This window comes from Abramis brama (assembly GCF_963993115.1).
Source record: "Abramis brama genome assembly, chromosome: 12".
Lineage (NCBI taxonomy): Eukaryota > Metazoa > Chordata > Actinopteri > Cypriniformes > Leuciscidae > Abramis > Abramis brama.
In genome coordinates, this window is record NC_139974.1 from 25,265,801 (window position 1) to 25,292,790 (window position 26,990).

The 26,990-nt window shown below is 37.6% G+C and overlaps 2 protein-coding genes across 3 annotated transcripts; both read left to right on the forward strand.

Annotated features, from left to right (window-relative positions):
- The first annotated feature begins 129 nt into the window (after positions 1–129).
- Positions 130–4,108, forward strand: trnau1apa (tRNA selenocysteine 1 associated protein 1a). 2 transcript variants are annotated; one of them, XM_084131001.1, is made up of 10 exons: positions 130–165; positions 289–508; positions 634–731; positions 861–960; positions 1,099–1,151; positions 1,723–1,854; positions 1,930–2,049; positions 2,830–3,001; positions 3,200–3,230; positions 3,431–4,108. In XM_084131001.1, exons 2-10 carry the CDS (start codon positions 485–487, stop codon positions 3,607–3,609), a joined length of 909 nt encoding a protein of 302 aa, XP_083987127.1. In that variant the 5' UTR covers positions 130–165; positions 289–484; the 3' UTR covers positions 3,610–4,108. The 2 variants fall into 2 exon arrangements, with proteins under 2 accessions (XP_083987127.1, XP_083987126.1); XM_084131000.1 differs by having other exon boundaries at positions 130–508.
- A 265-nt stretch (positions 4,109–4,373) lies between these two features.
- Positions 4,374–16,473, forward strand: stx12 (syntaxin 12). The gene is made up of 10 exons (XM_084130861.1): positions 4,374–4,428; positions 6,108–6,296; positions 8,719–8,788; positions 8,879–8,978; positions 9,116–9,253; positions 9,972–10,015; positions 10,174–10,279; positions 12,270–12,342; positions 13,988–14,070; positions 15,493–16,473. Exons 2-10 carry the CDS (start codon positions 6,200–6,202, stop codon positions 15,583–15,585), a joined length of 804 nt encoding a protein of 267 aa, XP_083986987.1. The 5' UTR covers positions 4,374–4,428; positions 6,108–6,199; the 3' UTR covers positions 15,586–16,473.
- The last annotated feature ends 10,517 nt before the right edge of the window (positions 16,474–26,990 follow it).

A 26,990-nucleotide genomic window follows, 5' to 3' on the forward strand; every position in this document is an offset into this window, starting at 1 on the left:
ACAATATAAAGTTTCACATGTTTGTGAACATACCTGAAAGTGATGCACATAATTCATCTTGGTCTTTTTTTCCTTTCTTTTACGCTCCTCAGCTTTCCCGGGCTTAGTTGTTGTGAAACAGCAAGCTCCAAACAAAATGGGGCGGGGCGGGAATGTCGCATGCGCGTAAGTTACTGCGTTCAACGAAAAATGCATATTATGAAAAAAACAATCTCCAATACCTCTAACTTCAAATTAGACAATTTGTCTCAGTCTTACTTACTGGTCTGTGCTGGTTCTCGCTTCTAGATGGCGCCGTCTGACAACAGGACAACTTCTTTATAAACATTTGCACGTGCTGCGAGTAACTCAACCTGGCTTTACTTAAGAAAGAAAGAAAGAAAGAAGCGACTGTTTGGAAATAAAAATGCAATAATTCTACGGTAATGTAAACACACTTTACAAAAAATAACAACAGGAACAGCAAAAATTACACGAACGCAAAATGAACAGCCTCTGGATGGGCAACGTGAGTTCAGCAAATATAACATATCTCTCTATAAGTGTTCTATTGCGTGTTTACAGTTTGTACAAAAACGAGAATGTTACGCTAAAAGTATATGGCTGTAAAGTTCGTGGTGTCTGTGTTGATAGCTGGAGTCCTACATGGATGAAGAGTTCATACACAGAGCTTTTGCTCATATGGGAGAAACAGTGATGGGAGTCAGACTGATCCGAGACAAAAAAACTGGGTATCTATCTATCTATCTATCTATCTATCTATCTATCTATCTATCTATCTATCTATCTATCTATCTATCTATCTATCTATCTATCTATCTATCTATCATTAAGTGTCAGGATGTTGTTGATCTCTCCAGGAAAATGGCAGGATATGGCTTTGTGGAGCTGAGAGATGAGACATCAGTAGAGAGATGCCTCCGCAAAGTGAATGGAAAACCTTTACCTGGTGCCACTCCTGTAATCATTCACAATTTATTCTCACTTGAAGTGATGACCAGTTTATAGCTGTAAAATATGACACTGCAGAACATTTCATAAAAAATAAAATGTTACACTGTTCTATCATAACCATAAATTAAAATGCACTCTTTACAGCCAAAGAGGTTCAAGTTGAGTCGTTCCACTTACGGGAAACATGGTGAAAGCTGGTAAGAAATGCTTTTTTTCCCCTTTTGAGTGGACTACCATACAATATTTTGCTTCTTTTTTTTTAAATGACTGGTGCAATATAGTGCTGCAAGCAAATAACTATTCAAAGAAGATCCTGTGTGGACAGAAAGAAGGCTTGGATGAAAATATATCATTACAGACTCTGTTTGTGGAGGATGAGTATAGAGTAGTGTTCAACAAAATCAGCTTCAATAAACCTACAAACATAATTCTAAATTTCAGAATTAATAGTAATTCTGTTCAAATTTGTGCTGTTTATTATTTGCAAATTCAAAGCAAAATAATAGCTGTGTAATAGATTATATGATCCCTGAAGTATCTTGGGGTTTACAGTTAATTTACAGTTCTCAGGAATATCAAAGTCAGTCAGGGATTATCATAATGAAAATGTCCAGTGCAGGCACAAAGTGGTCAACAGTAGACTATCAATGCGTGAAAATAGAGTTCAGACAATTAAGTGAAAGTTAATAAACTGCTATAGATGTGGTTAATCAATGCTATTCATTAAAACAGATGCTCTCAGCACTGTCTTACTGCTGTTCCCTGCAGCTCTACTTTCTCCCTCTTCGTGTCGGATCTCACCCCAGACGTGGATGATGGCATGTTGTATGAGTTCTTTAATTTTCATTTTTCATCCTGCTGCAATGGGAAGATAGTTCTGGACAGCAATGGATACTCAAAGTGAGACCTGATGGATAAGTTCCTGTCAAATGTTTTCCTCTTCATTTCCTTCTGCTGATTCGTGTTGTTTTGTAGGTGCTGTGGCTTTGTGAGCTTTGAGAGTGAGAGAGAGCAGAGACAGGCTCTGGCAGAACTCCAGGGTGCTTCTGGACTCGGGAAGAAGCATTTACGCCTCAGTCTGGCTGCAAATAAACTGTGAGTATTTGTTATGATAGGAAATTACTGTATGTTAATGGGTTGGATTTTTTTTTCTTTCCTTGTTAATCTGGACACAAACTTCGCTTCTAATAAAAAAAAACACTGCCGTTTAAAAGTTTGAGTTCAGTAAGAATTTTGTTAAAAAAATTTGTTTTAATTTTTATTCAGCTTTTTTCAACACATCAAATTCCTCAAAAGTAGCAGTAAAGACACTTATAATGTTACAAAATATTTCTATTTCAAATAAATGCCGTTCTTTTGGCCTTTCTGCTCGTCAAAAATGTATCATGGTTTCCAAAAAAATAAATCTCTTTTCAACATTGATAATAGTAAGATATAATTCTTGAGCATCAAATCATCATATGATTTCTGAAGGATCATGTGCCACTGAAGACTGGAGTAATGATGCTGAAAATTCAGCTTTGCCATCATAGGAATACATTTAAATATATAATTATTATTACAATACACTTTACAATATATTAAAATAGAAAACATGAGTTTAAAATGTTTCACAATATTACTGTTTTTACTGTATTTTTGATCAAGCCTCTGTGAACGTAAGACTTCTTACCGACCACCAACTTTTGAACGGTATATGAAAAGAAGCATTACTCAATGTAAAGTGTAGCAAGGTATCGTTAATGTCCGTAGCAAAATAGGCTTGCGTGCCAACGTTTATAAGTTAGTGTTTTGATCAAATCTCAAGTACTGTATAAACAATGCTGTTATCACAAAAAAGTTCACATTAATGTTTCTAATCCTTCCCTCCTTTAGGAAGAAGAAAGTGTCGTCTGAGAACCAAAATGGGCAATTCCATGCAGACAGCTATAATATCCATAACTCATATCTCAACCAGTACTATTACCCAGGGTTCTCCAGCTACTCGTCTACATATGACTGGAACTATGATTACAACTACTTAAATCCTTCCCAAAACATCCTACAGGTACAGTAGATGTGATTTAATTTGTGCACGATTTTTCAGGACATGCCAAATGTGCCTGAACCAATCAGCAACATTTTATTAAGTGCAGATTAAATTCTATTCCTATTACTGTCAGCGGTGCTTGTTTATCAGATTGTATAAAGTTATATTCAGTATTTTGTTAGCCTTAGTGTCTAATAAATTGTTTTGTAATCACAGGGTGAAGAGATGGAAGATGATGACCTAGAGTGTAAGTTTTTATTTGCATATTGGACATGTTACCTAACTTATTTATTTTTTTACTCTTTGGATTCAGTATTCCACAAAAGCACTAATCGCAGCTTTTAATTGTAACCCGATGTCATACAAATGACAGTTTACACTATATAAAAGCCTTTATTCCACCACATGGGGTGTATTACATTTGCATCTTGTTTCTCTGTGTTGTAGATCCAGACTCTGAGATAAATGTGATGGAGGCAAATGAGAGATTTATGGACCAGAGTGAGGAACTTTACAGTGCTCTGATGGGTTGTTTCTTCCAGCCTCCTGAATCATGGGATGGGGTCACCTGTAGTGTTACCTGTTACCTACCAGAACCAATTTATCAACATGAGGATATGGACTGAGTATACTGTACATACTCTTGTTTGTTCACATTTACTGTTTGTTTATATTACAAAGAATCCATTATTAAGGTAACTGAGGACGAAGATGAATTAAAATAACATTAGGTGATTTTTTTTTCTTTCTTTTTTTAAGAATGCAGCTTTTGCAGTACTGTATGTGATTTATAATGTCACTGTAGAAGTGTATAAATTAAATGAATTCAGGTTTGTTTGTTTTGCCATGTTCTTTTGTTTGGAAATGTACAATAAACAGTAAGTTTAGTAAAATAAATAACTTGAAATAAGTTTTGTCTTAAACAGCAATGTCTGGTTTTTCCATTAAAAGATGGTTAAGGTATTACATATTTTATCCATCTAGCTTTATGCATAAACCGAATCCAAATAAATCCAATAATAACCCAATAGGGGTTTGCTAATTTGGCACCAAATGTTGATTACTGACTATATTTGAATTTAAGCTTAAGTATAGACAACAACAAAACAACAACATGTAGGCTACAAGAAAAAAAAAATACAAAGAGATTGATAAAATATCAACAATAAAGTATCAGTGGTAATAAATGATAAAATATTCAATAAAATAAGGTTGTTTATATAAATTTGAAGAGATTGAGAAAAAGACTTGTACATTGTTTTTATTAGCTTAGAGTTAAGCTATTTACTGTTTATTTATTTAAATCCCAGTCTAGTAGGATATTGGTGTGTGTTTATGTACCCAGTTGTGCTATCACGTGCGCTTGAAGGCTCTGCCCCTTAGCGGAAGTACAAAGTGCATCAGACCGGAAGTCCCGAGTAAGGAGCGGCCCTGTCGGAACTCAAGTAAGATCATTATATCTATTCCTCGGAATTAATAAAAACAACGCAATGACTGGTTTAATATATGTTCGGAATGGACATGAAAGCGTCTTTAGATGTCAGACTAGGCTAAGTGCGGATGGTATAATGCAGCATTATGATGTTTTTGTGTCAGTATATTTATGCTAATACTAGGGTGTTGTTTTGTGCTTTAACGGGTTTTTGTTTGAATTGTAGTTTTCTGTGGTGTTTAAGAGTAAACCAGTCTGTTGACTTTTTATAAATAAAACCTAATCATTTTATCATGTAACAAAAGTTTCCAGCGGTGTTTTACGTCATTAAAGGTGTTTTAGTTAGTTAGCTCACCAGCTTAGCTTTCACTGTATTGGTGTCAGTTTCTCTTTAACATAGTTTTATGTTCACCTGAAAATAAATAAACGACACATATACTAGTAAAATAACGTAAATGACCATTAATTGTTAGTACCGCCTCTTTAAGTGTTCTATGTAATATTATGCTGGTCATTTAACGTTACATATATCATGATCTTATTTAAGTATTTAATCGTTCATAAATTAACGTAACGTTACTCATCTGCCCAAAGTAACGGTAATAGTGCTATGAATGGACTTTTACTGCATGTTTAACGTTAAGTAAATTGAGTGTGATACTGGTGAAACATACTTGTCGACTGCAATTAGTAAGCAGTTTAACACTAACGTTACATTGTGTCTAAATCTGTCTAAATCTAAATGTTTTGAGATGAAACTATGAAAATTTAATATCATGATAATGGAGACAAAAACGATCACAGTATTATTGATATAATGTGCTGTTAATGTTCAGTCTTATGCAGTTTTTGTTTGCATTGAACATTAAAGTAATAACATTTACAACGACGGATGAATTTTACATTAATTAAAAATGTTGGTGGGGTGACTCTAAACATAACTTCTAACATAGTAGCCTACATCTTTAAAAAAGTGACAAAAATATATATATAAAACCATTTCACCCTTTAAACCATTTAAAATAAAAGGTATGATAAATGATTATAGGTATTTTATCTGTGCATAAAATTTCGGCCCGGTTTTCGCATTGGTCTGAACAAAAACTTTCTGAACAAACTTTTCTGAAGAAAAAAACAGAGCAAACACTAATATAATTTATTCATTCATACATTCATTCATATAATTTCCCTCAGCACTCCCTAAAGGTTTTCAAAAGTTGTAGAGGTTGTAAAACCTTTTACTCCTTCCACCATGTTTTCACACAAAACAAAACGTAAAAAGTATTACTGTGACTTTTTCAAATTGTGGAAATCAAATACAGTTTTAATGATAATTAAAATAGGAACGGATAACTGCTGGGAATTTTTTCATAGTTTTTCATCAAACCAGTAACCGTTTCATCCTTATATGTTAATGTGTTTCATGTGTGAGACTGTTCATTTAATTTTTCGAAAGTTATTCGGGTAGTATGTACTACAGTTTGTAGGCTTTAAAGTACACACTCGTACTGTGATCTGGGCTGTTTAATATCATGTTGTGTTTTATCTGGTTATCTATTCTTATCATCACTGCCACCGAGCATGTAAGGTGACATTACACACTGTTCCTTATACTAGTTAAAGGAACAAGGTGGCTGCAATGATAAGGCATTATAGCGTGTAATGTTATAATTGCTGTTTCTCTGTCCGCAGCATTTTTAGGCACTGACATATACTTCCTGCTGTAGTTTCATCCACCCTTTCTCCCGAGACATCCATCGGAGCCAGCAGAATATCCTGCAGTCATGTCGTATGGAAGGACAGAGCAGCGCGTCCCACCAAAAGACTTCATCAGCCTCATTCAGACATGCAGCTCCAACATTCAAAAGATCACACAGAACAGTGAGTGTCTGGAGATTGCTGGATCTGTGTCGCTTATTACTGTGTGATGTTGATCTGAAAGTGCTAGTTAGTAGCAATTAATCTAAAGATACCATCAGGGAGTATATCAGATAAATTTGACAACATAGTGAAAGGTTCATGATGATTAAGGTCTGCATAAAACCGTTAAAGGATGCATGTTGTGTATAAAGGTAGGGACACACCAAACCGACGGCAAAGAACTAGCGCTGATGTAAGCCGACTGTGTTGTCACCTCGCGTCACATGCGTCGGGGCAAAAAATCTGTGCTTGAACTAGGGCTGGGCGGTATATCGAGTTTGTACAATATATCGATATACTTTTTTGAAACTATGTGGAATGAGGCAATACCATTTATACTGATACAGTAGTTTGATACGAGCACATCTGAAAAATAGCAGAGGACACAGTGTGAGCTGCTGCAGTGAAAGTACATAGTACAATTTGTCCTAAACAAGCTTATATTAAGGGCTTTAAAATAACTGGTAAGATATAGTTAACGAGTCAGATGCTCTGACAGATACTGTTGCTGACTGACAGATAAATACTTGCGCTGTTTAATGCGTTTGAGATGTGGTGCTTTTCTCAGTGCTTAACTTACATTTCACAGGTATATTCTCCATCTGTAAATGTTAGAAAGTCAAACAAATATTAATTTCACTGTCAGGAGAGGATGAGCCTTCTGCAAGTGAATCTCCGCTAAAACTCAAGCTTCCGTGAATGAGCGCCGCCGAACAGACGGAGCACAATAGAATAGTAAGGCGATAATTCTGACTAAAATATACATATTGCTGAAATATTTGTTGTTGGAGACAATAAATGTGCCATATGTGGAATTTTAAACCTACAAGTATATTTTTATGAAAGTGACCTTATAATGGGGTAATCAAATGCAGGTTAATATAATTAGTTTGTGCTTTTGTTTTTATTTTCATTTTTTAGGCTTTAGTCAATTTAAACACGAAAGGATTATTTTTGTTTTTAGATTGTAATGTTAGAATGTAATGTGATTTTAACCACCTTTTTGCACATAATTGCATAGCCTACTTTACATTCATTATATTTGTTTCCAATATCATCATTTTAAATAATTACAGATTTTCTTTATCCAAATAGAAAAACGTAGAAAGTACCGAGATATATCGTATATCGCTATTTAACCAAAAAATACTGAGATATGATTTTTTTGGCCATATCGCCCAGCCCTAGTTTGAACATAACGAAAGGACTACAGCCAACTGTCAGCTTGCACGCACGTTCTGCGCCTGCGTTTAAAGGAGATAACTGTCTATTTAAGCATTTATATTGGTCTATATTCGTCATTCAAAAAGGGAAAGCGAAACTAAGACTGCAGGTATACAAAACAAACCATAAACAAAGCAGTGGTTGCTCACTCCGCTTATGTTATTATGAAAATATTTGCCCATTCGAATGCTCAGGTAAGGCGATTTAAAATGAATTAAATCAGCCTTGCGTCATGATTTCATCACTTTTTCATCACTTTTTCTGCACTGATTTGTTCACTAAACTGAACAGCCAGTCAAAAGTTCTCTCTCTCTCACTGACGCCGATTCTACATGAAAAAACCCCCGACTGCATCTGACTAGAGCCAACTGTGCAGAACACACGAAAAATCGAAGTCGGCCGATGCTCAAAAAAGGCCAGACGGCTGACCATCGGCTTGGTGTGCCTCTGGCTTAAGAATGAGAATGAAAATGAAGTGGAAAATAACAAATAACTGAAGTGGAAGACGATTATGAAGTTTTTAAGAAGTCTTATGCTTATTACCAAGGTATTTATTTAATCAAATAATAGAGAAAAAAAGTAATATTGTAAAACATTATTACAATTTCAAATGATATAATTTTCTATATGAATATATTTTAAAATGTAATTTATTCTTGCAATGTCAAAGCTGAATTCTCATCAGCCAGTCTTACAAAGTATAAATGCATTATAAATGTTACTGTCACTGTTCACTGACACAATTTAATGCATCCTTGATGATTAAAAATATTAATTAAAAAAACTCTTGCTGATCCTAAACTTTTGAATGACAGTGAATCAGTCATTCTTGATTAATCTCTGAACTCTTGATATTATTGTTTTTATTAAGAATTTCAAAATTAATTGTGATTTTTTTATTATTTTTTTATTGGGAATTAAATGGGATTTTATATGGGACTGTTGGGATTAATTTTGTATTTTGCTTTTACTTTTTTTTTTTTTTTTTTCATACACAAAATAATATTTCTTCTTGTTTTGTATTTCTGTTTTGATGTGAAATTTGATTTATACATTTGTAAAATAGATTTACACCATTGTCCCTATTTGTCTTCTGTGAGAGACCTGCATTGACTCTACACAGCCTGATTTTAGAGTAACTTTGTGTTTTCTACATTAGCGGCTCAAATCAAGAGCATGGTAAACCAACTGGGAACAAAACAAGACACCAGTGAACTGCGTGAGAGACTGTGAGTGTTTAACTCTTGATTTAATTATAGCTGTGCACTTCCTGTTCCTCTTGTGCACTTGTATTCTCAGTATTTGTGATTTGTATACAGTCAGCAGGTGCAGCACTACACAAACCAGCTGGCCAAAGAGACCAACAAACACCTGAAAGACCTTGGCGTACTCTCTCTACCTGTCTCCCTGTCTGAACAGGTGCGTTTGTATGTGCAGGCTCACATTTGAACCTTCAGACTCAGAGTAATGTTCACATGAAGCCTAAGGAAATGAAAATGAAAATTAGAAGGTCAGTTAAAGGAGTTGTTGAATAATCTATTTTCATCTTTAAACAGAGACAGCAGAAAATCCAGAAGGACCGGCTGATGAATGATTTCTCTGCTGCTCTCAACAACTTCCAAGCAGTGCAGCGTCGAGCCGCAGAGAAAGAGAAGGAGTCGGTGGCCAGAGCCCGAGCAGGGTCTCGCCTCTCTGTAAGATATACTTATCGGTCCTTTAAGAATAATGTTTCCACATTAGCTTCGATCCAAAACCTTGTGAAACGTCTCCATAGGTAGCTAGTCAGGGCAGAAACCTAAGTGACACTGTCATTCATGATCGCCATGCAAACACTGCTCCACATGTGGATCGCACAAGGCTCGACTACATTTGCATTTGTTTGCAATAGAGCCTGACGTTAGAATGTTGATAACTTGAACCCAAAAATACCTTACAACAGGGTTAGAAGTTAACAGGGACTCAGGGCAAAAAATGTCATCAAAATGAACAAGAGCAGGTACATTTAATAAGGTAATCATAAAAATTACCTTACAAAGGTAAAAAAATGGCCCTAGAAATCAATCTCAAGGGGCAAATATTGCTCCTTATTGGAAAAGCTCATTTCTTGCCCTACACACAAATATTTTATTGAAATGAATCATTTCTATAAAGTCTTTTACTAAATAAATTATAATATTTGAGATCAAACATTGTGAAATCATTCATTGTGGTATGGTACACCTACTTTACACCATTCAAACAATACCCAGTGGGAAAAAATAATTCTGCCATTTTTTGTGTGTGCAGAATATACTGACTCAGTAAAATGAGTTGCTGATGCTGACCTATGTTATTGATGTTTAAAATATTAATAAAGTATTCTTCAGTGTGTATTGTTGAGCTGAAGTGCTTTTGTGTTGTGATTTACTTTAGGCTGAAGATGGAGGTCATGAAGAGCAACTCGTCTCCTTTGATAAGTATGTCTCAGATATTCCCTGATTATGAGTTCCCAGCACTGAGTCAAAGCATAGCAGTTGAAAACATTCTGTGTGTGTGTGTGTGTGTGTGTGTGTGTGTGTGTGTGTGTGTGTGTGTGTGTGTGTGTGTGTGTGTGTGTGTGTGTGTGTGTGCGCAGTAACGATGACTGGGGTAAGACCACCATACAGACAGAAGATGTGGCCATAACAGAGGAGGACCTGGAGCTCATTAAAGAAAGAGAAACTGCCATTCGACAACTTGAGGTTAGTTTCCTCTTTTCCTGCCAGCACTACCTGTTTTTTGTTTTTTTGCCTATTCAGTGTCAGTTTAACCCTCTGGGGTCTGGGGTGTTTTTGGGGTCCTTGAGATGTTCTGACATGCCCTGACATTTGTGCTTTTTTCAGTTGCTTATAAACATATTAATGGCAAAGGTGTAAATTCACTCTATATAGCACAAACAAGACTTCCATAATATGTGAGCCACATGTATGTACATGTTTTCATTTTTGAGAGAATAATGTTTATGCAAGGTTATCGAAAAAACTAAAAATTAAAGTTTCTGAAATAAGGCCACAAAACACATACTAAATATGTGGCAATAAGACTTTTGACTAATGGATGTCATCGCCTAGAGTTTCTTCAAAATGATGTGAAAATCATCCTGCCTAATAATTCACATAAAACGATACATTGATTTTAGTTTTGTGAAACACTTTTAGTTTGGAAAGCCAATATGCGGATGGGGCGTAAACGCTCCAACAGCATCATGCATATTTAGTAGTTCACACCTGGTGAGACAATGTCCCTGCATACTTAATGAGCCATTCATTCAGGTGTGCCACCTATAGCTAACTTAAATATACAAGCTTCATAAAAATGATCATTCTAGAAGAAAATTTCAGATGGCATTTAGAGGCTTTTGCATCTGAACTCTTCATATATACACACACACATATATATATATATATGCATGCACATACATACTTTATAATCTTTTCAAAACTAGTCAACGTCTTTCAAAACTAAAGTATACATTTTATCATACGTATTTCAAAGTAAAGCATTCATTAGTTAGTTGATGACTTTATTTTTGACAAAACACATACAGTATATATTCCTCATCTCAGTATAGCAATAGAGTTTGCTAAAAGCTGTTCATTCAATACAGCAGTATTTGAAAATTGATCATATTTTGTAAATTACATTTATATTTGCATTTATGTCAAAACCTAGACACTTTTAAACATCAAAAGGACATTTATTAATATGTATTCGTGTCAAAATGACAAATAAACAGATTTTCCTATTCAATTTTGCATGGAAACGCTTCCAAGACGCTTGCGTGTCGCGTGAAAAATAGGCGTCGGTTCTATTTCTAGAATGCACGCGTTTTCCACGCGGCTCGTGCCGCGCCTGAGACGCGCGTGCGTCTCACACAGGCAGTGTACAAACTCTAAACTGTTAACATGGGAGCCGAAATAAAAACGGACACGCCACGCAGCTGAGACGCTTACGCCACGCATCCAGTGTTTCACCGGCCTTATCCAGCGGATGTGGGCGTTTCACAGGTTTGTATGGATCGCCTCACATTTGCGTTTGAATAGCGCGGTCTCCGTAGGCGGAGTCACATTAAAACTTAATTAGCTGAGATGAGAACGACTGACATCTCTCTCTTTACATACATATTATATAAACTGTGAATATTTGTTTTTTATAAAAATTACTTCATTTAAAAGAAGAGAATTCAAGCTTTATGCCTGTGTGTCTGTATGCCTGTTTGACTGAGTATTCGCTGAGTTACAGTTCATTTTCGGACGCGTTTCAGAATTGACTTCACTGACGGAGAGTAGGCAGAACTCGCATCATGTTTATTTTTCTTTATTTGGCGAAAAGCACAACACTTTGTTTTTATTATGAGCATACACAAAAAAAATACACACTAAACAGGATCGATTGATGTATAACACAAGCATATAAGATAAAAATTAATATTTTTTTATTTTTTATTTTTTGCACTCATACGGAAAAAAACGAGCCTATCGCGCCGGCGCGATAGCCGACCCCAGGGGGTTAAAACTAAAGATGCTGCACATATATATGCAAACTAACCTCTTAAGACACTTGGACAATCTGTAGCTGTCATTATACACTACATTTACCCTGTTTACACCTGCTGTTAACGTGTTATTTTGTGAAGTTATGTGTTTGTGTTGTCATCTGTAATTTTGCTCATTACCTCGTCTGTTATTGCAGTCGGACATCTTGGATGTGAATCAGATTTTCAAGGATCTTGCTGTGATGATCCATGATCAGGGTGAAATGATAGGTGAGGACAGTCTGTCTTTAATCTATACTTCTGAACACTGCTGTTATTTTAATGGGGATATTCAACCAAAAATGAAAATTCTGTAATTTATTCATGTATTAATCACACAATCTGTATGACTATTCCATGGAACCAAAAGGTGAATTTTTGATAAACGTATTGGCTGTTTTGTCCCAAGGATGCAAAAGCACCATAAAAGTGTCAGACCTAATGTCATATGGGTTTAAATGATGAAAGAACTTTTAGGATATTAGCCGTGAAATCAACAGGTTAAACCTATACATTTCTAAGGTTTTGAGTAATGTTTATTTGTACATATCTCTATCATCATTAGATTATGTTTTGACTCTTACAATAATAAAACCTTCTGAGCTATGATCATAAAACGAAGTAATTAAATAACCTCTTATTAAGACATACAGCCATGGCCAAAAGTATTGGCAGTGACATAAATTTTGTTTCGCAAAGTTTGCTTCTTCAAATTTTTTCACGTTTCTAAGGTATATCCTGGAAAACAATAAACATTTTGTAAGTTTTAAAGTTTTTTTTTTTTTTTTTTTTTTGCCAAAAACATTCAATATATGCAGAGAGTCAATATTTACAGTGTTGATCCTTCTACTTCATAACCTCTGCTATTCACTCTGGCATGCTGGAAATCAGCTTGTATGTCAAATCCTGACTGATGGTGATGCATTCTTGCCTTATTAGTGCTCAGAGTTTGTGGACTTCTGCTCGTCCACTCCCCTTTTTCAGGACTGACCACAGCTTCTCTGTGGGATTAAGATCAGGGGAGTTGCCTGGCCACGGATCCAAAATTTCAATGTAATGATCTCCAAGCCATCTGAGCCAACTCTTGCCTTGTGATATGCTCCATCATGCTGGAAAATGCATGGATCATCACAAAATTGCTCCTGGGTCGTTAGGAGAAGTTGCTCTTGAGGATGTTTTGAGACCGTTCTTTATTCATGGCAATGTTTTTGGGCAGAATTGTGAGAGCGCCCACTGTCTTGGATGAAAAGCAACCCCACACATGGATGGCCTCGGTGATGGGACTTCACTGATGGGACAACACAGGATTCATGGTATCATTCACCGATTTTCCAGATGTCCCAAACAGTAGGAAGGGGGCTTCATCAGAGAAAATAACTTTACACCAGTCCTCTGCTGTCCAATCCTTGTACTTCCTGCAGAATTTCAGTCTGTCCTTGATGTTTTTCTTGGAGAGAAGTGGCTTCTTTGCTGCCCTCCTTGATAACACACAATGAAGCTCTTTGCAATTATTTAAAATGCATTTGATCACTCTGCACAATAATCTAGAAACAGTGTTAATCAACACACAACAACTGAAGCAGCAAACTTTGTGAAACGCAAAATTTGTGTCACTGCCAATATGCACTGCCACGGCTGTATTATTGGGCGATATAGAGTGACAACTGATATTTATATGCATTTTATGCAAGTAGTTTTTTATACTTTTATAAAGATCTCATTGATTTACATAAACCACGTTTGTGCCACTGTCAAAGCATCTGAATCATGAAATACACTTATCTTTTATGTTAATTATGGAAACTGAGTATGTTTAACATCAGGTTGTCAGCTTGTAATCTCTAATCTAAATGCAAGTAAATGTGTGTCGTTACAGATAGCATAGAGGCTAATGTGGAAAGTGCAGAAGTGCATGTGGAGAGAGGAGCTGAGCAACTACAGAGAGCAGCTCAGTATCAGGTACAGTAAAAACTTCAGCATTACACTCTCTCTCACGCACACACACACATGCACACAAAGACAGCTATGTCATTTTTTAAATATCATACATGCATTCTCGGTTAGAACACCTGTGTCTTTTGAGTTTTTCAGCAAATGCACTGTCAAGTCACTTTGGGAGGACAACACAGGGCTCCACACTGTGACCAAATGGTTGCATTTTGCAACCTTTTTTCCTGCCAGTGCGACTAAATTTTAGAGGTCACACTGGTGCGACCACCACGTTGCCCAACTGAAAAGAGCTTTCATATGAGAAACGGCAAACAAAAATGAAAGCGGAACAAAACCACGCTACTCGTTTGAGCTGCGCAGCCAGTTTATCAGATTAAACCAATAATAGACAGCGCAGCAAGCTCAGAACAGGTACTCGCGGGCCGATCTCGATCACTTGACACTGTTACTACACAGTGCTGGGAGATCAAGTGAGAAAGCGTTTGAATTCTCCGCAGTATTATTAACACTGCTACTGCCAGACCTATTGAGAAGCATTCAAATTGAGTGTAAGTCTCTGTTATAAATCATAAAAATCAGATCAAATAGCACTGACGTGGAAACCATGAGAAAAATTGTCATGAATGAACAAGTTAAAGAAGGCATTTCATACTACAAATCACCAACATTCGCCATGGATTTATGTAGTAATGCCAACTGTAACCATGGTATTGTGGCAGAAATAGTCCAATGTTTTTACATTATTTATTTCAGGGTTCGTACAACCTTTTGTGAGTGAAATTCAAGCACTTTTCAGGGATTTTCAAGTGCTTCACACTTTTTCTAGCACTTCAAAGCCCTAAATTATCAAGTTTAAATGTAATTTTAATGTGATGACCAAATAAATTAGGCCTATAACCAGTAGATGGCAGCAGAGGAGCACGTATTGGCTTATTAGCCAATTTTTCCATACATTATGCTTTTAAATTTATATTTAAATATTATGAAATCTATATTATAAAATATCAAGTCATCAAGAAATAAACTTTTGATAAGGTTTGACACTTTTGTACTGAAGTATGAAGTAGGAAAAGTCACAAAGTCTCATGAAAAGCAAAAACTTCTTCAAATTGTGAAGAATTACACAGAAAGCAAGTAAAGAGTGCTCTTTTTAGTGATTAACAATCCCCCCACCCCCCTCTGCACTACCAAATCAGGTGGCTCTACCATCTGTAGAACTTAGTGGCACCAGTGCTTGTCTGGAGGCCTGGAACATCTGATACAAACTTTAATGTAAATTAGAGTTTTGATTTAGGGCGAATAGATTCACTTATTATTGACTGTTTGTTAATGTATAACAAAATATGTAGCAACATGGCAGGATCTAAAACTATGCATGTTGCATACATTCTATTTGATGATAATGACAATATTTTCTTTCCATCACTGTAGCAAAAGTCTCGTAAGAAGATGTGTATCCTGGCAGTGGTCCTTTCCGTAGTGATCATCATCATCAGCATTGTTATCTGGCAGTATTCCAAATGAAGATCCTTCCTCTACCCTTCCCCCCTTTCTCTCATTTCTTTAATTTATTTTCTTGCTTGCAAATCCAATGCCATCCACATGTGAAGGGAGGTCAGTGGCTCTCAGCAGCACCTGTAGGTCCATCTCTGTAGGTTTGCAGGGTTAGATACAGTATGAAGTGGCTAAAGCGAATGAAACATTCCCTAGCCTCTCTATTCCAGCCCTTTAGTTCGTAATGAAGAAGGAATTAGCTCATGGATGTGGTGGAAAAAAAAAGTGATATAAGATTATATTTAGATTCTTGTGATACATTTCTAGCACTAACACTACTTTACATTTCTTAATAAAACCAGGTTATTTCATTTTGAGATAAGGTGTAAAATGGCATTTAATGACTGAATTGTTTGTTTTTACATCTTACTGTAATATAATTTTGGCTTTAGATGTCTTGTATAATGTACATTTCAAATATGTGGAAGTTTTCAAGTCACTCCAAAGGTTAACAGCAAATTGCTTAGATGAGCTGCAGAATTAATTGTGCATTGTTGTTGATAACATATAACAGTAGACCAGATGAATTGCAAGTGTGAAGCAGCAATGATACCTAAAGCTCAAACATCTCTGAACTTCAGTTTCAATACTGTTACTGATGTAAAAGCATAGGTTTATTATACAGGTCTATTAATCATATAGCTGTAAATGTGTTGTATAAGCACTTGTAATCAATATTATGGCTGAAACAGATTTGTATATTTCAACATGAAAAGTCTGCACAGTACATTAAAACTATGTAAAAAGAATTGCACCCATACTTTTAGAACATGCAAAAATGAATGTCTTTTTTCTTTTTTTAAAATTGATTTATATGACTGCTATGAGTACATGAGTAAAGAAACATGTCTTAATCAAGTCTGCCTTCCTGATTCTCTTTTATAATTATTCTAGCCACATTTAGCAGTGGTGAAATGAGCACTGTTGAATGTGACCAGTCAGGACATGCTATATATTTCAGAAAGTACACAGTGTACGGTATATCAGCCCAGCTTTCACTGCAGTCTTTTGATTGGCTTTGGTTGTGTGGGCTAATTAAAGTTTAGGGCTTTTATTACCCTTTAGGCTTACCTTTAAAAATAGCAGAATATTAAACTTTGCCGGGCAACTAGAGTCCCACATTGTTTTTGCTATGGACATGAGGATAGGTTTCAATTGGATAGGACATGAGGATAGGTTTCAATTTAAAAAAAAATAAAAATTCTTTACTTTTCCTTTAATCCTCCCTTATCGGGCATATTTTGAGCACTTCTTGCGTTGTTTTTGCCTCTTCACGATGACTCGCTTAATTTAGTCCTAAATTGTAAGTCGCTTTGGACAAAAGCGTCTGCTAAATGACTAAATGTAATGGGATAATACTTAATCTGGGATATTCATCTGATGGTTAATAAGCCACCCAAAAACAACCGGTGGTATTATAGCAACTGCACAAAAAGTGCTTAAAACCACTCAGACCACCATGGTAACCTCATATCAATTCCCTGATCTTGTGACAGCAAGGTTTCACTAAAAAAAAATGTAGTTGCTATGTACAGTCAGACATGCATGCTTACAATAGAAATATTAGACTCAACAGCAGATGTCAGTGTTAAACAAGTTTTTTGGGGGGTTTAAGACATTACCTCTACTGAAGCTATATCCCGTTAGTACTGGCTAAGTCTTGTTTGTGTGTGTGTGTGTGTTGAGCACTCTTTTATTTAGAATTGGTACTTTTATGTATGTGTAGTTTGTTACAAAGTAAACTGCTACCAATGTGATGCTTTTAGAACTCCTTCCAACAAAGTTCAGCTTTCATCTGGGCCTGAAATAGTCGCATCAGCATAACTCTCAGAATTAAAAACACATGCATAAACTGTGGCATTTAACAAAATGACTAACCTTTAGTTCTCCTCATCATCTGACTCGATATTAGTCTGACTGAGCCTCTGCTTGAACCCAGAAATCATGATGGATGTGTTGCTCACATTCTGTGGTGGAACAGTCAGCGGTTAATGCCAAGGAGCAGCTTGCCCTTTGCAGACAAATAACTGATGGTTATGAAAACACTCAAGAGTTTTATTATATAAATGCTGTGTTATGCTGCTCTTTGTTGTCAGTGAATTATGACGTTCACAAAAAAGAAGTAATTAATCTGCAAACTATCAGTTTATGTATGTCCAATGTGATTATTTTGGATGAACATGATCACAGATCGAAGAGCATCGCCATATGTCAAGTCATGTAAAGTTAGCAATTATGAACGTGGTAAAACATTCAAATGAGGCAAAATACTGGGCCTGTGAAGGGACGGTACAGCAGGGGAAATTCCTTTCTTGGTTACACACCACTGTCTGCCACAGGGAAGACCTTATTCAACCTTGTCTGAGATTTCCCATCAGTACTGCTTATGTCCCTCATTTCATGCTCCCCATAGCTGGGCTGCATCCTCAAACGAGTCCTGGAAATGGCGTGGGATTCATCAGGCTGGATAATGGGTGTGGATACGGTTCAAGACTTTGATATTCGGCTCTCCTCATGTGCATCTGTTGCTTAATCTGGCTCCAAACCTCCAGCTGAGCTGTCACCATGAGCCCAGAGTGCTCACTTTTTTGATCTTTTTCAGTGAGTGGACCAAGAACATCAGTCTTGTCTTTTCTGGAAGGTCAGTACATAGTATTTAGGACCGAGTAGTTACTCTAAGGTAGTAAACAGACAAGGGCTGCTTTCTCCTTCACAATCCATTCTAGTTCAACACTGGTATCAGACTTGTCCAAATACTATGTATGATAAAAATATATTTTCTTCACGTCTGAAAAAAAGAAAAAGTGTTTGGGTTGTCGCAGTAGTCTTACCGCTTTTCCACTGGGGCTGGTACAGAAGTCGGTTCCTCTCGTACCGAGTTGTGCTTTTCTACACAAAAACCCTGGAAGGGTGCCCAAATCCTGATTCCGAACTGGCCACAAAACATTGCTGGTCTCTAACAAGGGAACCCGTGACCTAGGTGGTTAGAGCTTTCACAACAGACCAAATCAGTGGAAACATGAACCAGTAGTATGTTGTGTCAAAAAGTGGCATGAAAGAAAATGGGTTCTTCAGCATCCATGTAATTTGTCTGATCACCATCTTTCTGATTATAATAATGGCCAAGCACAACTTGCGTGAAGTTCACAACGTAATTTCGGGAGGAGTGAACCCATCTAATCTTTCAATTAACTGCCAGAGCATATAAGCAGCCGCTCACCTTGCTGTGGCATCAGCTGTTTTGGCATCCCTCCACCTGCCCAACTCCACCAACATCATTTAGGCATCTTGCTACCATACTCATCATCCGAGCATTAGTAGTCCCACTGAGGGGGTATATCTAAGCTCGAGTTGAAGCTGCTTCCTCGAGCCCCTCCACTGTGGGCAGCAAGCCAAATACGCTTAACCTTATTAGCTTAAAGATTATATGGGCAAAGGAACTCGTGAATCTGCACTTGACGTGTACCTGTAGTCTTGTGGCCTTCTTCATGCACATCTGTGAAGTCCACGAGACTGAAGTCAGGGTTCCTCGTATGTGGCCACTGCTCTGCAGAGTTTAGCTTCAGCCCTAATCAAAGTCACATGAACAAGCTAATCAAGGTCTTGATAGTTACTAGAAAATGACAGATAGGTAAGTTTGTTCAGTTGTTTGAACTAAACTCCCTGCGTCGGACCCTCTGACCCTCCAGGTTTGGATTTGAAGAACCCTGCTATAGGTTGCAGGCTGACTCTGAAGGGTGTTCAGGAGTGCCTTGTGTATGGCTGCTATGCATCCTCATTACAGCAGACATACTGATAGTCATTTCCTCAAGTTCATTTGTGTGTTTGGGTACACTGAGAAGCTAAGACAGATCAAGAAGGATATTTGGGAATCTATCTATAGTGGTTGGGATAATTGTTCTACCTGGTCGATAATGCGGCGCGATATGGCAAATATCAGCAGTATGCACGTTACAAGATTTTGATCAGTGACATCACTTTGCAGTAGAATATCTATATTAGTAGGACTGATTCTGTAATTAAATCTAGTGTATGATTAAAATGATGAGTGTGTCTAGTGATGTATTGCATGACCCCAAAAGGGGTTTAGTAAATCTGTAAACGCAACCCCTAACGCATCATTTGTATTATCTGAATGTTAAAATCTCTGACAATCAATGCTTTGTTGACGTTGTCCAATAGGTGTACTACACACGCACTTCTATCAATTAAGTGGGTAGAACAAAGACTGTGATTTGAGGTTTGACTTACTAGTCATAATGGTCTGTAGCGTCTCGGAGATATTGTCAAACAGAAGATCTGCTCCGATTCTGCTAGAGTGCAGGCCATCAGCACGATAGAGCCTAGGTCACTCCCAGAAAAGATTCCAACTATTTACAAAGAGCAGTTTCTGTTCATTACACCATGACCTTAACCATTCATTTAGAGCAAATAATCTACTGAACCTTTCTACTGAACCTTTCATGAAGCGGTCTGGACACAATGATCCTCGTCGCGAGTGATGTGCAGAATATCGTCTCGATCAGTCTCCTCCCTCTTCAGAACCTCCGTCTGCCGCAGCCTGATGTCGTTCACCCCCGTGTGCAGCACGACAGCTCCGATGCGCTCGTCACCATTCAGGATTGCAGGTACCTGCATAGTGACATGGAGAACACGAGCACCAGGAAAGCAGTGACTTACCACACCTTACCTTTAGCTTAGGGAGCGTGGACACGCCGAACTATGGAGTCACCGATGACCACAGCTTTGCGTTCCATCTCGAGAAGAGGGGCGAAGTGGTTCCGGGAAGAGATCTTGAAGATTGGGGGCGGCAGAGGGGGAGAACTTCTCGTCCAGGCCTGGCTCGCACCTTCTGCTGCTGAAGCACCCAGGGTCCATGCTGTGTCGATGCCAGAGTGAAGGACACCCGTGACCCAGGATGATCGTGTGACAGAATGGAGAAAACAAATCTTGGGAGAAATCAGGCTCAGTCGAAGGGCCAGTCATCAATATTAGTTTCACAAGGAGAAAAAAAACAACAACATGTGAATAAAAATATTTATGAGTGTTAAATAAACGGACAATGGAAATTTGGCATTGAAACTTTAATTATGTAGATTATCACAAACTGCAGCCAATCAGCAAACAAGAAGCATTCATATTAATGTTTCCAATGGAAAAAGAGAACAAGAATATAACATGTTGTGTCTGAATGCTAGAACCCCCTAAATTGTTTTCATTTAACTTCATCAGCTGCAATACAGAAAGCTGATAGAAACACTGAAGTAAATAGTCATTGCTATGGAAATGACACTGTACACTGACGATTCTCGTCGCATTGGTGTAAACTGGCAGGTTACACTCTGTCTACACCGAATGTGAATGGCTGAAAGTCACAATTCTTGCATGATTCCCTTTAATTAGGAGAGGTATATTACCTCTCCTTAGTGAAGAAGGTGCATAAATATCTGGATCCAGCAAGGGTGTGACTTTTATAGACCTGTAGCATTGCAGCATGACATCACTTCCAAATCTTAGCAATAACAATAGCAGTGTTTGAAACCTGTTTTAATAACAATCATTGCATTTCATTTTTGGATTTGAAATAACACACTTAAAGTTGCAGGTTAACCACCACAGCCAATTAATGTGTAAATTAAAGTGCTCTATATGTATAATATTTAATTATTTCTGTCTTAAAATGCGTTAAAATAACATTTATTGGGGTTTCTTCAAAGGTAGCGTGTTTTTTCAGTAACTGGTGATGACGTCATAAGAGGAACTCGCAACCCATACTCTGCTAGATTCCTACTGTATTATGGCTATTTGGAGAACGACTGAGGATGTGTGAAACCATCAAATTCTTTATGGACCACAGCCCTACAATTTTTAACCGGTCAGACGTGAGAGAGGGGAGGAAATTGCCAGGACCCATGGCACTCAAAGAGTTATTAATGCTTGGTGTGAGGAGAATGAGTGGAGGGTTGGCCAGGTGTCCTGGTGAGTAGCTACGTTAGAGCTAGTCTAGGCTAGCCTGGTGCAAACTTAACCCGGATAATATAAGGGAACAAGCCAGTCTTTTCAAAAGTTTGCCGTCATGTAGAATAGCAAGGAGGGACAACGACTGAAGACATTATTTACTTACATGGTGTCAGTCCAAATCAGAGCTGTAGAGATGCACACACTGCACAGGCACCAATCGCTAGTCTCATCGACGCCTCAAACGTCATGTAATACCCTTCCTCAATCCACGCTATTTCTCACGATTTAATTAGCGATGTTTATTGTCAGAAAAGAAAAAGAGAGATCGATGTCCCCATCACTGTGTTTGTGTGGGCTATGCCACCTAATTGAATCAGCAGAGGAGAGTATTTGCTGCCGTGAGGTGAACGCGTTTTGGAGTTTAGTGGAACAGCTCGACCTGCGACCGGCTGATCTGACGTGCCTGAACCCGGTGCCTGAACCCGGTGCCTGAACCCGTTTGTTTTGCGAATAGCTTATTCTCATTTCAGGCAGGATCACGGTCCCCTTGAAGTCAGCACACACGAGTATGTTTACAGTTGAGTTAATTTAATTAATTTAGTTAATTTTTTTATCAAATAAAACATACAACCAACTTTTCTGTAGTTATGTAAGGCATAGCTATGACTATGCCGGTAACTCTACTAGTGAGTTCCTCTTATGACGTCACGCCCCATCTAGTGGAAGGGAGCCCCAGCCGATGTCGAACACTCCTCTTGTGAATTTGGGGGTGGAGCTATCAAGATAGGGATGGGATCCTTTTGGGTAGGGGTGTGTTTGCTTTGGTGATTTCAAATATCAACAGAAGTTTCTCAGAAATTGCTTACTGCACCTTTAACCTCATTAACTTAGCATCTAGCAAGTCTCATTTAACCAACTCCATGCTTTTTTGCCTTTTCCTTAAAGACTGTTGCGATATTTTGACATTACACATTCTCTGTCATCTGTATCTTGGCCAGCAGCACATTTGTGGTTTTGTTTTGGCATTCTCTCTCTCTTTAATTGAAGTTAGTGCAGAGACTAACAGTATAGCTGCACACATCTCCTGCTGCAGTGTTACATAACCAAACCACAAGTGACTTTCAGAAGTTTGGTTTGTTGTCCAGACCTTTTCATTAGAACGTTTATGTCTTGTTTCTCCCTGCGCTTTTTATTGGCACATAAACTGGCTAAGGGCATGCATTTTTGCAGCTCTGACAGGTCTTATCATGGACCCACTGGAAGGGTGTGTGAGAGGAGAGATGAAAGACTGCAATGGGACTCCACAGAGAGCATTAGATGGGACTCCATGTTTCCTCAGTCAAGGACTTTCTGTTGTCCTCATAGCTTTTGTGAAACCAATGTGATTGGTTTTATACCAAAGCAATGAGATGTCTTGAATCAAATCACAGCTGCACACCCCTTAACTACACCATCACTGAAAAATCTGGAACTAAAGCATTACATGCACATATAGGAAATACATAACCTTCATTGAGGATTGGCACAACTGATGAAGAACTGACTTACAAATGAGGAAAAACGCATGCAATTTATCATAAAGTAGCTAAATAACAGTGTAACATTATCAAATGTCAGGAGAAGAGGTTAAATTCTCTGATATTAAAAGAAATGACAAAAAGTGTCTATATCAGAAAAAAGATCAGTCCAAACTGGATGTTTAATAGCAAACATGTTGAAGATTAGCAGACAGACTGTCAGTTAATTAAGTGATTAGTGTCACAAAAACAATTTATTTAGCATAATGAAGCATCTCCTCCATTGACATCCATAAAAAAGACCTCTTGTCTCCTCGCCAAAGTACAGCAGCATTACTCTTTTTTTGTTAACCTTGAAGGATACCCCGAGTAGAGGGGCTCTGTTCAGGATCACTAGATAGTTAGAGACAGGTGAGTTTGATCAGCATTGGAGCTAAACTCTGCAGGACAGTAGACCTTGAGAGAGTCCAAAGTCAACAAACCTTACCATAGGGTCATAGAAATATGTAAGTTGATTCACTGGGAAATATGTGAACAATTTACATTTTAAATACAAATATGAAAATAAATAAGAAAAATCTTTATTAATGAACCAGGGTTAAAAGCATTGCTAACTACCTTTCAAAATAAGTGTGAAACATTGCTTGACACAATGTTAAGACAACAATCTAAAACAGACCCTAACAATAGAAAAGATATTAACTGAGGAATAATTGTAGTACTAAAAGATTCCAGAGTGCCACATAATAATGTTTTTTTCTGTTCAGTGGATTTACTAAATTACTCTATTTAATGACTATTCTTTAATCAGTTTGTGGATTTTTCATCATTACTTTTCTCCCTTTTCCTTTCATTTAAATACCCATAATGTTAAAGGGATAGTTCGTGCAAAAATGAAAATTCTGTTATTAAAGGTGCTCTAAGCGATGTTGGGTGATGTCACTTCTTGTTGACGTTCGAAGTATTGTCAAACAAAACGGAGGCTAGCTCGACCCTCCCTCCTCCTCATCCCGTTAGTCGTTGTTAGGACATCTCTGCTCTAGCTAACTTCCCTCTTCATGCTTCTCTCTCCTCCATTCCCCACAACCCCCACACCCCCCTTCATGTGCACGCGCACTAACCCCCCAACCCCCACCTCCAAATCATTCTTGTCGGTTATTGGCTGGAACACTGTTTGTTATGTTTCGTGGTCCAGGCTGGGCCAGTTTGTTTTTCTTGCCGTTTGTGGAGCCTGGGCTGTCTACAGAGACCCCGGTTTTTTACAGTGTGTTCAGGGGACAGGCAGCTAGCGGACGTGACAAACAATGTTTTGGCCTAAAAAACACGTGACATCGCTTAGAGCACCATTAATTACTCGCCCTCATGTCGTTCCAAACCCGCAAGACTTTCGTTCATCTTCAGAACACAAATGAAGATCTTTTTGATGAAATCTGAGAGTTTTCTGTCCCTCAATTCACAGCTACGCAACTTTGATGCTTCAAAAAGTTCATAAAGAGATTGTAAAATTAATACATGTGAATTGAGTGGTTTAATCCAAACTTTTCTGAAGAGACACAATTGCTTTATATGATGAACAGGTTGAATTTTAGGCTTTTTTGAAGCATCAAAGGGATAGTTAGCTATCAATGGAGGGACAGAAAACTCTCAGATTTCATCAAAAGTAATTAATGACAGAATTTTCATTTTTGGATGAAAAAACCCTTTAACCAAAACATACTACCTGTCTGCCTAATAACATTGTTTTCTTTTTTTGGGGAATGTTAAAGGGATAGTTCACTTTAAAATGAAAATGCTGTCATCATATACTCACCCTCATGTTGTTTCAAACCTTTATGAATTTCTTTCTTCTGCTGAACACAAAGGAAGATATTTAGAAGAATGTCAGTAACCAGACAGTTTCTGGGTCCCATTGACTTCCATAGTATATTTTTTTCCTACTATGGAAGTCAATGGGACCCAGAAACTGCCTGGTTACTGACATTCTTCTAAATATCTTCCTTTCTGTTCAGCAGAAGAAAGAAATTCACACAGGTTTGAAACAACATGAGGGTGAGTAAATGATGACAGAATTTTCATTTTAAAGTGAACTATCCCTTTAATAGGTTTGTTTATTGGTTACACAACACAGTCTAGTCAAACTAAACTGATTCATGATAATTTCTCACACCCTGTCAATACACCATAATTGCTTCAGCATTTGGAATCATTAGGATTTGCAGAATCTGGTATGTGGAGTTTATTTGGATTGTTGGGATAAATCTGCCGGTGTCTGTGAGATTGGTTGGTCTTTAAAGCCTAGACCCTCACCGGAGACAGCTGGGCCGCAGACCTGTGGTGTGACTTCAGTGTGTACACAAACATGTGTTCACTGTTGTGGAGAGTTTCGATATTTTAGAGTCAATGTAGCCTGAATAGAAACACCAACGAAACATGAAAAGACTGCGTCATTTCAACTGTTGCAGTAACTGGCACTTCCTGGGAAAACAGGAGAGAGTGAATCAGGTACTGCCTGCCGAACAATGGAATGATTCTAAACATAAGATTCATACTTGAAGTATAAAATTGAAACATGATTGATAATTGCAATGGGATATGTGCTAATGAAAGGGATTTGTGCTGTCTATCTACATTAAAACGATTACAGCCAAGAGCATAATGAGGAAAGGAAGAAAAACAGAACAAAATAGAGTTTGCTGCTCACGCAAGAGAGAAAATAAATGGGAGTTCCCATTGGGTTGTGTTTACATTCCAGCTGGTTGTGTCGTATTTTCCATGAGGTTCACCCGAGGATAATTGGGGGCGCAATGGGTTGCAGATGTTGGTTACACCTTTATCCTATGGGCCCCTGGGTGCCCACTCTGGTTTTGTCACTCGGCTCCACCACGCTTCAGAGGATTTAACCGACGACCTCTGACATGTCCTTCAACTGCCCCCATGCAATCCATTCACCATATGATGATGACATAAAACACGGTTTAATCCAGTACAATATAACACTAATATGTCACAACTCAACCACCCAAACAGAAAACTGCTCATTACCTCACAATACCATATGGAATCATTTGTAAATGGTGAAGTGTTTCTTTCAGTAAGGCGTATTCACACCGAATATTAATTTTTGTTGCAAGGAAGCCGGTGAATTTTGATTGAAATTTTTTTTGTTTCAGTCTTGTCATAAATAAAAATGTCAGATGAGATTTGTCTCACATTTGGTGTAAGAAGGTCTTTGTCTTGACAAACCTCACAAGTTGAGGTATTTATCTTTGGATGTGTATCATCAGTTCAGATGTTGGAGCTGGAAGTATCCATTTTATAAAAACAGTTGAGTTTAGAGATGTTCACAAAGTTTGGTGTTAATGTTACAATGGTGCTGGTTTTAATGTAAACAGTAACATCACTCTTATAACAGTTCATGACACTGGTATATATAATATTTATTTAATTCTGTAATATAATATTTATAATATTTACTGCAATGGTTCTATAGATGTCAACTTTCATTTAAAGTTTAAGAAAGCAATAAAGCTACATATTGGTGCTTGGTGCCTGGTCTCTTATATAGGACTGTTGTAGTTAAAATATTGCTGACTATGTAAGATGCATTAGAACCACAAAAATGCTTCTTGTCCAAAGAGTTGTCATCACCAGTATTTTTAGGAGAAAGTATAAACTTGGTTGTCAGACAAACATCAGCCACTCCCATGTGTCTTTCATGAACAAATGCCAAAGAGCAATTTGATTAATTGCTGGGTGGTAAGAAGCTTGACATTGGGAGTTAATTCACTTAAGTCTCTGAATCCATTGCCTCATCAGCTGTCACGAAGTTAAGTGCTTTGTGTGAGGTTCTCAGTTTTGTGTCGGTTTGGCCCACTGCTGCAGGAACTGTATGAATTA